The following is a 15002-nucleotide window of genomic DNA, read 5'->3' as shown; positions in this document are numbered from 1 at the left end:
GCTATATACAGAGATTACCAGTACCAGATCAATGTGGAGCTATATACAGAGATTACCAGTACCAGATCAATGTGGAGCTATATACAGGGAATACCAGTACCAGATCAATGTGGAGCTATATACAGGGAGTACCAGATCAATGTGGAGCTATATACAGGGAATACCAGTACCAGATCAATGTGGAGCTATATACAGAGATTACCAGTACCAGATCAATGTGGAGATATATACAGGAAATACCAGTACCAGATCAATATGGAGCTATGTACAGGGAGTACCAGTACCAGATCAATGTGGAGATATATACAGAGACTACCAGTACCAGATCAATGTGGAGCTATGTACAGTGAATACCAGTACCAGATCAATGTGGAACTACATAAAGGGAATACCAATACCAGATCAATGTGGAGCTATATACAGGAAATACCAGTACCAGATCAATGTGGAGCTATATAAAGGGAATACCAATACCAGATCAATGTGTAGCTATATAAAGGGAGTACCAGTACCAGATCAACGTGTACTTTGAAATGTGTCATTTGGAACAACTTTCAAGTTTGACGTTTGAGAAACATGGATGAAATTCTAATTCTGTGAGACCGTGAGAGCTTGTTGCTCTACAAGGTGTTGAACGCATTCCACAGGGATGCTGGCTCATGTTGACTCAGAAGGCTGACTGTCCTTTAGGTGCTGGACCATACTTGATACATACAAGAAACTGTTGAGTGTGAAAATTACAATTTAGCAGTCTTATGGCTATTTAGTGGTCTTATGGCTATTTAGTGGTCTTATGGCTATTTAGCAGTCTTATGGCTATTTTGCAGTCTTATGGCTATTTAGCGGTCTTATGGCTATTTAGTGGTCTTATGGCTATTTAGTGGTCTTATGGCTATTTAGCAGTCTTATGGCTATTTTGCAGTCTTATGGCTATTTTGCAGTCTTATGGCTATTTAGCGGTCTTATGGCTATTTAGCGGTCTTATGGCTATTTAGTGGTCTTATGGCTATTTAGCAGTCTTATGGCTATTTTGCAGTCTTATGGCTATTTATTTTATGGCTATTTAGTGGTCTTATGGCTATTTAGCAGTCTTATGGCTATTTAGTGGTCTTATGGCTATTTAGTGGTCTTAGGGCTATTTAGCAGTCTTATGGCTATTTAGCAGTCTTATGGCTATTTAGTGGTCTTATGGCTATTTAGCAGTCTTATGGCTATTTTGCAGTCTTATGGCTATTTAGTGGTCTTATGGCTATTTAGTGGTCTTATGGCTATTTAGCAGTCTTATGGGTATTTAGCAGTCTTATGGCTATTTAGCAGTCTTATGGCTATTTAGCAGTCTTATGGCTATTTAGCAGTCTTATGGCTATTTTGCAGTCTTATGGCTATTTAGCGGTCTTATGGCTATTTAGCAGTCTTATGGCTATTTAGCAGTCTTATGGCTATTTAGCAGTCTTATGAGGCGCTGTCGTGCCCCCTTCACAGCTGTGCGCGTGTGTGTGGACCATGTTATGTCGTTAGTGATGTGTGCGCCAAGGAACTTGAAGCTCTCGATCCGCGCCACTACAGCCCCATCGATCTCGTACATGTTTTGGAACACTGTGACCTAGTGCAGCTCTAGTGTTGACCCTCCATTGATATGAGTGATACATACTTCTGCTCTTCTTCTCCAAAGGTGAGGTCCTGCTTCACCGGTACTAAGGGGCCTACATATGCTGCTCTGCATGCACTATACAGGCACTAAACACAGATAGAGCTACATAACATATATATGGGTACTGTAAAGTGAGTGAGTGAGTGAGTGAGTGAGTGAGTGAGTGAGTGAGTGAGTGTGTGTGTGTGTGTGTGTGTGTGTGTGTGTGTGTGTGTGTGTGTGTGTGTGTGTGTGTGTGTGTGTGTGTAAATAGGAGAGCGAGACGAGGGACACCTGAGTCCTATTTATCAGCCTGATTCCTCCCTGCCATATGTAAACTGGGACTTGCATGCGTAGTGACATTTGGTGAAATTGCCTTTCTGAAGTCATCTCTTAACTTCATCAGTGGAAGGGACGGCTGTGACCGGAGCATCTGTTCCCGTTCTGAGGCGTGGAACCCCAAATCAATTCCCATCATGTTGTTACTGTACCGTTCCAGAATGATATGGAATATTCCAAGCTGGGGTATGATTGGTATATAGCTGTGATATTTAGGTGATATTGGATGTTACGTTCCCAGCAAACATCATATCTCTGATGAGATTGAGTCTATATGAATGATTTTAATTATCTTATATGAGGTTAGATTGGGGTCTGGTAGAGAGAGTACCTGCGTATGACAGAGTGGCTCTCTCCCCAGCTGCAGTTAACACCTGATAATCATAATCTAGTCTTTGTGTCTCAATCCCTATAGACACCTGTTTAATATTAGCTCATCTACCCTTTGTTACTCCATATGATCTGACCCAAAGAAGGTGTTTTAATATCAGATTTATACATCGTGATGACATGATTATGTGATTGTGTTGTCATTGATTTATTAGTTAGAGTTCATCCTACATCACATCAGAGTTTGATAATGGTTGAGATTCCTTTTCATTGTTTGCACTAATGTACTGTACAGTAGCATCAGCATCAGTGTGTGGGTGGGTGTCATGCCGTGCAAGAATTACACTTTCAACTGAGACGTCCTGTCGCTTAATTAAGACAAGTGTGATTACATGTCGGAAGGAGTGACATATCTTTCACAATCTGAAGAAGGGAAATCACCCTCTCTCCTCCTCCTCCTCGCTCCTGAAATTAATTCATTTCAATTCAATTCAAAGGCTTTTTTGGCATGGGAAACATATGTTTACATTGCCAAAGCAAGAGAAACAGACAGTAAACAAAAGTGAAATAAAAAATAAAAAATGAACAGTAAACATTACACTGACAAAAGTTTTAAAGGAATAGAGACATTTAAAATGTTATATTATGGCTATGTACGGTGTTATAACGATGTGCAAATAGTTAAAGTACAAAAGGGAAGAATAAATAAACATAAAAATGGTGTTTGTTCTTCACCGGTTGCCCTTTTCTCGTGGCAACAGGACACAAATCTTGCTGCTGTGATGGCACATTTCAGAGTTAATCAAAATCGGGTTTGTTTTCAAATTCTTTGTGGGTCTGTGTAAATTGAGGGAAATAAGTATCTCTAATATGGTCATACATTTGGTAGGAGGTTCGGAAGTTCCACCTCATTTTGTGGACAGTGTGCACACATTCTGTCTTCTCTTGAGAGCCAGGTCTGCCTACGGCGGCTTTTCTCAATAGCAAGGCTATGCTCATTGAGTCTATGCATAGTCAAAGCTTTCCTTGTTTTGGTCAGTCACTATGTTCAGGTATTCTGCCACTGTGTAATCTCTGTTTAGGGCCAAATAGCATTCCAGTTTGCTCAGTTTATTTGGTAAATTCTTTCCAATGTGCTAAGTATGTATCTTTTAGTTTTCTCGTGATTTGGTTTGGTCTAATTGTGTTGCTGTTCTGGGGGTCTGTGGGGTCTGTTTGTGTTTGTGAACAGAGCCCCAGGACCAGCTTGCTTAGGGGACTCTTCTCCAAGTTAATTTCTCTGTAGGTGATGGCTTTGTTATGAAAGGTTTGGGAATCGCTTCCTTTTAGGTGGTTGTAGAAATAGGCACTTTTTAGGATTTTTGTAATTAGCAGGTATCTGTATTTTGCTCTGCATACATTATTTGTAATTAGCCTCTGCTGTGATGGATTCATGTCTTCATCACCTCAGAGTTTAGCAACACACACTTGCACACGCACACGCACACACACATACGTGCACACACACAAAGACACACAAAGACAAAGTTCTGGGGTTGTCTGGGTCAAATGTGTGTGTGTGTGTGTGTGTGTGTGTGTGTGTGTGTGTGTGTGTGTGTGCATGGTCAGGGGGTGTATGAGACAGTGTGTGAAGGAATTCACAGAGGTAAAGGTCATCTGTGTATGTGTGTGTGTTACATTGTGACTCACCTCCCTCCCTCATCTTGCGTCCTGTAGTGGTCTTCTTGAGCAGGCTGCGTCCAGAGCTGAACAGGGTGTTGAGCTCATCCAGGGCTGGCTGAGGGCTGGTCAGGGGTCTCCCGTTGGCTGGGTTGAACAGCAGGGGCGAGGATGAGCAGGAGTGGGCACGGCGCGGCTCTGGGCGGGTGGACTTGGCCGGAGAGTAGGGAGGGGGCTTGTCCCCCGCAGCCCTATGAGACGAGGAGGCGTAGGAGGGCTTGGGAGATTCCAAGCCACCCCCACCTGTGATAGAAGCAGCCCGGGTAAGGGAGAGTATGCTGGACTCTGGGGGAAGGGAAAGTGGGAGGGGGGCGATAGGGGGGCAGGGCATTGGCGGGAGGAGGGGGAGGCGGAGGGGTGAGGGGAGGATTGGGCTTGTCTGGGAGGAGGACGGAAAGCGAGGGGGAGGAGTCAGCGCGCTGGCGGTAGTACTGAGGTGAGAGGGGGCTGTCTGGGCCGGCGTAGTTCAGGTTGGACTCAAACACAGGCAGCATCTTCACCTCCAGAGGGGTGAGGGGCGACTCGTCAGACGCAGGTGAACAGGTGACAGGGGAGGGGGGAACACCAGGAGAGGGGGCGGTGGGTGAGCAGGTTGGGGAATGGTGCAGGGATGTCACACCCTCCTTCTTTACTATGAGGGGGCTTGCTGTTTCCTCCGGGGGCAGATGTTTGGGCCTCGATGGAAGTAGATACACCCCCCAGCCCTGCCCTCTTCCCCTCTCCACTCTGAGAGGGAGACAAGCCCAACCCTAACCCCCCTAACATCAACCCTAACGCCTCCAGCTTCCCAGCTGCCTTCGACGCAGCAACTGCCCCTCCCACAGGAAGTCCCGCCTCCTCGGGAAGGAAGTATTTCATCTCCTCGTAGACGGCCTCGGTGTCTCCCTGCTCGGGGCTGTCGGGGGGGTCCTGGTAACTCCCTCCCAGACTGTAACTCCTGCCTTGAGCCCCCACCATCTCTATGTACACATCCTCCTCATCCTGGTTATGGTGCAGGCTCAGTGTCGCGCCCTGTGGGCCGTCCACAGACGCTGCACGCTGTATCAGCCCTCTCAGACACCCCATACCCCCTAGCCCTCCAGTGCGGGACAGCAGGGCCAGTTTGACATCAGTGGGGCGGAGCTGGAGGTGGTTAAAGCCGGCAGCGTTGATCTCTTCATAGGAGCCAGTGAGCTTGGTGTTGGGGTTCCTCTTGGGCTTGGGAGGAGGCACCTTCCTCATGGTTGTGTAGTCATCACTGTGGGGTCGCGGCTTGGACAGAGCTGGGGAGGGGAGAGATGAGAGGAGAAACAGTTCACAACAGTCACACTGACAGCTGTGTTTTGGGCTACATTGAGGCTAAGGTAATGATAGTTGGTGTGTTGTGGTGTATATATGCACCATCAGTAGGTGACAGCTGTGTTTTGGGGGGGCTCCCTGCAGGGGACCCATAGCCTTCAGGAGTTGGGCTCTCTCTCGGGGGTCCCAGTGTCAGTCCGGCACTGACCGCCTCGTAGGACGCACTCAGACGAGTGCTGGGGTCCCGCTTGGGTTTAGGGGGAGGCTGTTTCCGTGGTGATGCCAGGCCTCCCCCATCCTCAGTGGTATGGGCCGCCTGTTGAAGGGCCGGTCTGGTGGATGGGCCATGGCTGGAATGTACCAAGTTCTCTATAACCAGGGGGATGGGCACTGAGCTGGAGCGGAAGTGGCGGATATTCCGTCTCCCCCCATTGACAGAACCGTCTTGGTTTCTCCCCTTCTCCACAACCCTACATGGGAAATCAGATTGACATGAGAAATAAAGTATTTTCTCTCCATTTCCACAAGTCTTTTTCTCTCTCTATTGCTCTAAATCACTCTCTTCCTCTCCATTCCACGTTCTGTCTATTTTTATTTCCTATCTCCATCCCTCCTCCCTCTCTCCTTTAAACCTCATGATGGACAAACACACCTTCGGTTGATATTTGATCCTGGTTCCAACCAAACATAATAAGATGGATTTTCCTTGAGAGCAACAACAATAAGATAATTACTTTCCATCTACAAATCCAGATTAATTGAATTATTCCCATCATATCATCCACAGACTCCACTCAAATGTATGGCTGCATCATCTGTCATGCAACAAATGCATTCTAAAGAGGCCAATACGGGGGATAAAGAGTGGAAACTCTATGGATTATTTCTGCTTTAAATGTATAAGTCTAATCGGCTTGCTGTAATATGATAGTATGATATTCACTCTGCTCTGTAGGTTGATATTTCCTTCTCCAATCTGGAGGAAGCCATCTGTTGGTCCCTCTGGACCAGGTGGAGGGGGGTTTGTGTTTGTCTGTAAAGTGTGAGAGAGATAGTGTGTCTGTGTCTCTGTGTGTTTGTTTGTCTGTGTGTGTGTGTGTGTGTGGGTTGCTTGGTTCTTATATCATTGTGGGGACCTAAAAAGTCCCCAGAAGAAGAGTCTTCTCAAGGATAGTGAAGCAAGGAAAATTCTCCCTCGTGGAGACATTTCCCACATCCCCATGAGGACAAAGGCTGTTTTAAATTTTTATTTTATTTTTTTTTATTTCACCTTTATTTAACCAGGTAGGCCAGTTGAGAACAAGTTCTCATTTGCAACTGCGACCTGGCCAAGATAAAGCATAGCAGTGTGAGCAGACAACACAGAGTTACACATGGAATAAACAATTAACAAGTCAATAACACAGTAGAAAACAAAGGGGGGAGTCTATATACAATGTGTGCAAAAGGCATGAGGAGGTAGGCGAATAATTACAATTTTGCAGATTAACACTGGAATGATAAATGATCAGATGGTCATGTACAGGTAGAGATATTGGTGTGCAAAAGAGCAAGTAAATAAATAAAAACAGTATGGGGATGAGGTAGGTGAAAATGGGTGGGCTATTTACCAATAGACTATGTACAGCAGCAGCGATCGGTTAGCTGCTCAGATAGCTGATGTTTGAAGTTGGTGAGGGAGATAAAAGTCTCCAACTTCAGCGATTTTTGCAATTCGTTCCAGTCACAGGCAGCAGAGTACTGGAACGAAAGGCGGCCAAATGAGGTGTTGGCTTTAGGGATGATCAGTGAGATACACCTGCTGGAGCGCGTGCTACGGGTGGGTGTTGCCATCGTGACCAGTGAACTGAGATAAGGCGGAGCTTTACCTAGCATGGACTTGTAGATGACCTGGAGCCAGTGGGTCTGGCGACGAATATGTAACGAGGGCCAGCCGACCAGAGCATACAGGTCGCAGTGGTGGGTGGTATAAGGTGCTTTAGTGACAAAACGGATGGCACTGTGATAGACTGCATCCAGTTTGCTGAGTAGAGTGTTGGAAGCCATTTTGTAGATGACATCGCCGAAGTCGAGGATCGGAAGGATAGTCAGTTTTACTAGGGTAAGCTTGGCGGCGTGAGTGAAGGAGGCTTTGTTGCGGAATAGAAAGCCGACTCTTGATTTGATTTTCGATTGGAGATGTTTGATATGAGTCTGGAAGGAGAGTTTGCAGTCTAGCCAGACACCTAGGTACTTATAGATGTCCACATATTCAAGGTCGGAACCATCCAGGGTGGTGATGCTAGTCGGGCATGCGGGTGCAGGCAGCGATCGGTTGAAAAGCATGCATTTGGTTTTACTAGCGTTTAAGAGCAGTTGGAGGCCACGGAAGGAGTGTTGTATGGCATTGAAGCTTGTTTGGAGGTTAGATAGCACAGTGTCCAATGACCCGAAAGTATATAGAATGGTGTCGTCTGCGTAGAGGTGGATCAGGGAATCGCCCGCAGCAAGAGCAACGTCATTGATATATACAGAGAAAAGAGTCGGCCCGAGAATTGAACCCTGTGGCACCCCCACTAAATGTAGTGGTTAGGTTTAGAAAAAGGTAAAGATAAGGGGTTAGTGGTTAGGGAAAATATGATTTTGAATGGAAATTAATTTTAGGTCCCCACGAGGATAGAATAACCTAACATAATGTGTGTGTGTATATGGAGGGCCTTTAGAGCCTGAAGAGGTTTCCAACTGACTTTGGTAAGAGTGGGAGTAGCGTAGTAATCTGGAATGGGACCCATATCCCCCTTCCACCTCTGGGATATATTGCACCTCTGGAATGGGACCCATATCCCCCTTCCACCTCTGGGATATATTGCACCTCTGGAATGGGACCCATATCCCCCTTCCACCTCTCTACACACACCCTCCCTCACTCATATCCCCCTTCTACCTCTCTACACACCCTCCTTCACCCATATCCCCCTCCCCCTCTCCACACACCCTCCCTCACCCATATCCCCCTCTCCCCACACCCTCCCTCACCCATATCCCCCTCCCCCTCTCCACACACTCTCCCTCACCCATATCCCCCTCCCCCTCCCCCTCTCCACACACCCTCCATCACCCATATCCCCCTCCCCCTCTCCACACACCCTCCCTCACCCATATCCCCCTTCTACCTCTCTACACACACCCTCCCTCACCCATATCCCCCTTCCACCTCTCTACACACCCTCCCTCACCTATATCCCCCTCCCCCTCTCCACATACCCTCCCTCACCCATATCCCCCTTCCACCTCTCTACACACACCCTCCCTCACCCATATCCCCTTCCACCTCTCTACACACCCTCCTTCCCCCATATCCCCCTCCCCATCTCCACACACCCTCCCTCACCCATATCCCCCTCCCCCTCTCCACACACCCTCCCTCACCCATATCCCCTCCCCCCTCTTCACACACCCTCCTTCACCCATATTCCCCTTGCCCCTCTCCACACACCATCCTTCACCCGTATCCCCCCCTCCACACACCCCCTCCTCACATGTTAACCCCTCCTAATGCTGATGACAGTATTAGTGTGTGTGGGAGAGAAAATGACTCTTGAGAGGGAGGAGGAGAAGGAGGAGGAAGGAAGGGGGGATTACCAGTGACATCCCGACCCCTTCTTCCTTCTGTATCTCCCTCTCTTCCCCCTCCTTCCTCCCTGCTCTCTCCTCCCCCTCTCAATATCTCCCTCCCAAGCCCCCATCTTCCAGTCTCTGTCCCAGTAGCAGATGTCCTGTTAGCATACAAGGGCACATGGAGGACAGAAGCACAGGTAAGAGTGTTGTGTGTATGTGTGGGTCTCTGTTTTTGTGTTTCCTCTCTCTGCAGGATGTACACCCCCAATATTAAATTGCATTTTAAAACACAATCAGACTTTCAGCTGTTCTGGCCAATTGGAGGCTTATCTCTGTCTGATTAGCATGTTCAGAAGGAATACAGGAAAACATTCTAAAATGACAGCCTCTCTCATTCTTTAGTCCCTTCACTGGAAAAGCATTTTGGGCCCGTCTTACAATTCAAACAATGGTTGCCATGTCAACTACAAGCTATATAAAGTGTAAATTAAAGTCCACTGACACCAGGAAAGGATAGTCTGACGTCTCACTGTGACATAGATACACAGCCCACCACCACCCCCGGGGGACGCATAGCCTGAACACGCACCTCCGCACAATTCCCAACCAACGCGGCTCCGGTACGAGTTCTCTATTTATTTGAATGCATTGACAGTTGTGGCAACAGTTGGGGAAATTGTGCTGAGAATTCGAAAAGAATGAAAGGCAACGGTCAAATATTCTTCAACACTTGTGTGTACATGTACACATTCTGGACTATGATTTTACACAGCTGCTACTTGCTGTTTATTATCTATTTATAGTCACTTTACCTACATGTACACATTACCTCAACTAACCTGTACCCCTACCGACATGTACACATTACCTCAACTAACCTGTAACCCCGCTTATTGACTAGTTACCAGTTCCCCCTGTATATAGGCTCGATATTGTTATTTTACTGTTTAACTTTTTATTTAACTTTTAACTTTAATTAATTTAGTAAATATTTTCTTAACTTTATTTATTGAACAGCATACTTTGTTAAGGTCTTGTAAGTAAGCATTTCAGCTCTACACCTTTTATATTCAGCACATTTGACAAATAAAATTGGATTGGATTTGATAACCTTGAAGCTATAGGCCAGTGTAGGCATGGGGACAGTGCTGAAACATTAACACATGCTGATGTTTAACTCATTATCCTAGCAATCACAATATGGAATTATAGTCACCAACCAGCACAGGCTCAATGACACCATAACTCACACATCACATGACACACACACTGTACACACACTGTACACACACTGTACACACACTATACACACACTGTACACACACTGTACAGACACTGTACACACACTGTACACACACTGTACACACACTGTACAGACACTGTACACACACTGTACAGACACTGTACACACACTATACACACACTGTACACACACTGTACACACACTATACACACACTGTACACACACTATACACACACTGTACACACACTATACACACACTGTACACACACTATACTCACACTGTACACACACTGTACATACACCTTGTGACCTCTACATCTCTATAGTATCTGTGGTGGATTGGGTGAGTTACTTACAGCCACAGAATATAGTCTATATTCAATCCATTATCATTGTATTACATCATAATATTAGCTTCAAATCAAAGAAGAAACACAAAACCACAAGGAGCGACTTCTCTACGAGGGCGAAAGCGGTGGTCTATTACCTTTTGGGGGTGTCCTCCTCTTCGCCAACTGGCTCGGGCCTCTCACCGAGGGGCGGACTGTTGCTGTGTGACCCGTTGCCATGGCAGCGCTGGTGGTTGCTCTCGCGGGCGATGTCAGAGGCGTTCTGGATGACCAGGTGGTCGTAGGTGCATAGGCCCTGGTCTTCTGCCCCCTGGAGGAACCTCTGGATACTGCGGTCCTCAGTCGGCTGGGACGACAGTCTATGGCGCACACGCTGCCTGGCCAGCCAGCCACGGATCACTGACAGAGGATAGGGGGAAAGAGAGGGGTTAATAACGCACAGGCACACACAGAGATGCAAGTTGTTGTACCTTTCTGGCAGATGATGATCTTCCTGTGTAGTTGGTGGCAGCGGTCGTTGAGCTGGTCAGCTTGCCAGTACCTCAGAAATACCTTACTGTTGCTCATCTGAGACAGAGACAGAGAGAGAGAGAGACAGAGAGAGACAGAGAGACAGAGAGTCAGAGAGAGAGTCAGAGAGAGAGACAGAGAGAGAGCGAGACAGAGAGAGACAGAGAGAGAGACAGAGAGAAAGAGGGAAAGAGAGCGAGAGAGTGAGGGAAAGGGAGAGGGAGAAACAGAGGCAGAAGGAAAGAGAGAGAGACAGAAAGAGAGAGAGAGAGACAGAGAGAGAGAGACAGAAAGAGACAGAGACAGAGACGGAAAGAGAGAGAGATAGACCGAGAGGGAGAGTGAGCGAGACAGAAACAGAGACAGAGAGGGGGAGAGAGGGAGAGGGAAAGAGGGAGAGAGGGAGAGAGATTGAGAGTGAGAGACAGATGTATAAAAAAACTGAAACATCTAAACAAGAGGAATTAGCAATACAAAATGGTGACATATGGACAACCCATTTTAAAACACTCTACAACATCGTTCAAATTGACACGAACGCACGAAGTTGAACGGATTAGTAAAAGCTATAAAGGACCACAAAATCCATTGGACTCCCCAATTACTGACCAGGAGCTCTATAAGAAACTTCAGGATCTCAAATTTGAAAAAGCATACGGACCTGATTGCATAAATGAGACGCTCAAACTCACGAGTTCAAAATTTCAATTGGCTATATTTAAACAGTTTAATTCGATCCTGAGTGTAGGTTATTTCCCTGACATCTGGAATCAAGGACTCATAACCCCAATCTTTATGGACGCAGACAAATTTGACCCTAACAATTACAGAGGCATTTGTGAGAACAGTAACCTGGGGAAGGTTTTCTGTAGTATTATAAATGTAAGAGTTCAAAACTTCCTTAATAAGCACAATGTCTTGAGTAAAAGCTAAATTGGATTTATACCAAAACATAGCACAACTGATCATATTTACACCCTACACACCCTGATAGATAAACATGTCTGCCAAAATAATACCGAAATATACGCTTGCTTTATCGACTTCCAAAAAGCATTTGATTCTATTTGGCAGACAGGACTGTTCTACAAAGTTATTGAAAGTGTTGTAGGGGGTAAAACATATGACACAATTAAATCAATGTATACTGACAATACATGCAGCATTAAAATTGGCAAGAAAAGAACAGAATTCTTTAACCAGGGGCGGGGCCTTCGTCAGGGTTGTAATCTGAGCCCTGCACTCTTCAATATTTACATCAACGAATTGGCCACTATTCTAGAAAAATCCTCAGGCCCTGGTGTTAGTCTCCACAATTCAGAAGTTAAATGCCTACTCTTCGCAGATGACCTATGCCTGCTGTCACCCACAGCACATGGCCTACAGCAGAACCTGGACCTGCTAGAGCAGTCCTGCCAGACCTGGGCCCTGGCAGTAAACCGCAAAAAGACTAAAATAATGATTTTCCAGAGAAGATCCAGATCTCAGGGAATTAGACCAAAGTTCTCAATTGGTACAAAATATATAGAGTACTGCACACACTACAATTACTTAGGTTTAAAAATATGCTCAACTGGACACCTTAATGAGGCAGTGAATGAACTGAGAGAGAAAGCACGCAGGGCATTCTACGCCATTAGAAAGCAAATTCAAATTGAAATACCCAAATTGAAATTTGGCTAAAACTAATTGAATATGTCATTGAACCAATTGCACTTTATGTCAGCGAGGTTGTGGGGTCCACTTGCTAAACAAGGTTTCATCAAATGGGACAAACACCCCATTGAAACCCTGCATGCAGAGTTCTGTAAGATTATCCTACATGTCCAGAGGAAAACTACAAACAATGCATGCAGGGCAGAATTAGGCCAATATCCACTAAAAATAAAAACTCAAAAAGAGCAATTAAGTTTTGGAAACATCTAAAGATACAGTGACCCCCTCTAAATACAGTGACCCCCTCTTATATCACTACCAAGCCCTGCAATGCCAAGTGCTGAGCAAAGAAAAGAGTCCCCTGTTCTACTAACACAAAGAAGCCTCAGGACCAGAACATCCAATCAATCAGGATAAACCAAATTACAACACAGTCAAAACAAAACTACATTGCTTATTGGAAAACACAAGCACAAACACAAAGCAAAATGCAGTGCCATCTGGCCCTAAATTGACAGTACACTGTGGCTAAATATTTGACCATGGTTACTTATCAAAACCTTAGAAAAACCTTGACAAAGTACAGGCTCAGTGAGCACAGCCTTGCCATTGAGAAGGGTAGACAGGAAAACCTGGCTCACTGTAGAGGAAAGGCTGTGCAACCACTGCACAACAGCAGAACCTGAGACGGAGCTGCATTTCCTGACAAAATGTAAAAAATATAAAACAATTAGAGAGTGTCATTTCCCCAAATTTGAAACCCTTATTCAAGGTTTCAAAGACCTCTCTGATGAGAGTAGGCTACCCGTCCTGTTGGGGGAGGACGCAGAGAGCTGTGGGTTGGCAGCGCACTACATTGCTGCCTGCCATAAGTTGAGGGACAGTGTCTGACAGACCAATCAACCTGCTCATGTACTCTACTGTATGCTTATTGTTATTGTTGAATGTATGTGTCACGTTCTGACCTTTATTTCCTTTGTTTTGTATTTATTTAGTCTGGTCAGGGCGTGAGTTGGGTGGGTAGTCTATGTTTGTTTTCTATGATTTGGGGATTTGTATGGTTCTCAATCAGAGGCAGGTGTCATTAGTTGTCTCTGATTGAGAATCATACTTAGGTAGCCTGGGTTGCACTGTTTGTTTGTGGGTGATTGTCTATGTTAGTTGCTTGTGTCAGCACAGGTCTCATTTATAGCTTCACGGTCGTTATTTGTTTATTGTTTTTTGTATTCAGTGTTCAGTACTTTCTTTAATTAAATATTCATCATGAACACATACCACACCCCATTTTGGTCCTCCGATCCTTCTCGCCTCTCCTCATCAGATGAAGAGGAGGACAACCGTGACAGTATGGTTATTTTGACCCTTGTTTATTGTTGTTGTCCCGTTGACAATTTTGATTCTCATTTTTTTATATTGTAAATATCCAAAATAAGCTTTGGCAATATGTACATTGTTACGTCATGCCAATTAAGCAAATAAAGCAAATTGAATTTAATTGTATATATATATATATATATATATATATATATATATATATATATATATATATATATATATATATATATATATATAGAGAGAGGAGAGAGAGACTGAGAGGGAGAGGGAGAGTGAGAGAGAGAGAGAGAGACTGAGAGGGAGAGGGAGAGTGAGAGAGAGAGAGAGAGAGAGACAGAGAGACAGAGAGGGAGGGAGGGAGGGAGAGAGGGAGAAAGAGAGACAGTAAGCGAGAGACAGAGAGAGAGACAGAGAGATAAAGAGAGAGAGAGAGAAAGAGAGAGAGTGACAGGTACAAACACCATTGTAAATACACCCATATTTATGCTTATTTATTTGATCTTGTGTCCTTTAAGCATTTGTACATTGTTAAAACACTGTATATATATATAATATGACATTTGTAATGTCTTTACTGTTTTGAAACTTCTGTATGTGTAATGTTTACTGTTAATTTTTGTTGTTTTTCACTTTATATATTCACTTTGTATGTTGTCTACCTCACTTGCTTTGGCAATGTTAACACATGTTTCCCATGCCAATAAAGCCCTTGAATTGAATTGAATTGAGAGACAGAGACAGAGAGACAGAGGGAGAGACAGAGAGACAGAGAGACAGTGAGAGAGACAGAGAGACAGAGAGAGAGAGAGAGAGAGAGAGAGAGAGAGAGAGAGAGAGGGATCAGGTTCAGTCAGTTTAAGGCTATAATGAGTTCACTGTAGTTATACTGAGTTACAGTTCATATAAGGAAATGATCACCTTGAACAGATAGTCTTCAGTAGTAAGAACCTTAAAAGAGTGCAGATGGCCTCTGATCATTTATAAGGAAATCAGTAATTTGAAATAAATTCATAAC

At 45.0% G+C, this 15002-nt stretch overlaps 1 protein-coding gene across 1 annotated transcript in view; it reads right to left on the bottom strand.

The window, feature by feature from the left end:
• LOC112237601 (unconventional myosin-XVI-like) overlaps window positions 1–15002 on the bottom strand; it is a 277352-nt gene that overhangs the window by 67381 nt on the left and 194969 nt on the right. The window contains 6 exon segments of the mRNA XM_042319826.1: window positions 3989–4326; window positions 4328–4582; window positions 4584–5280; window positions 5399–5766; window positions 10624–10885; window positions 10957–11053. Coding sequence (XP_042175760.1) covers window positions 3989–4326; window positions 4328–4582; window positions 4584–5280; window positions 5399–5766; window positions 10624–10885; window positions 10957–11053 — 2017 coding nt within the window.

This window comes from Oncorhynchus tshawytscha, linkage group LG03 (genome assembly GCF_018296145.1).
Source record: "Oncorhynchus tshawytscha isolate Ot180627B linkage group LG03, Otsh_v2.0, whole genome shotgun sequence".
Taxonomy (NCBI): domain Eukaryota; kingdom Metazoa; phylum Chordata; class Actinopteri; order Salmoniformes; family Salmonidae; genus Oncorhynchus; species Oncorhynchus tshawytscha.
Note: the sequence above shows the minus strand (reverse complement) of the source record. Positions and strands in the feature narration are given on the sequence as shown.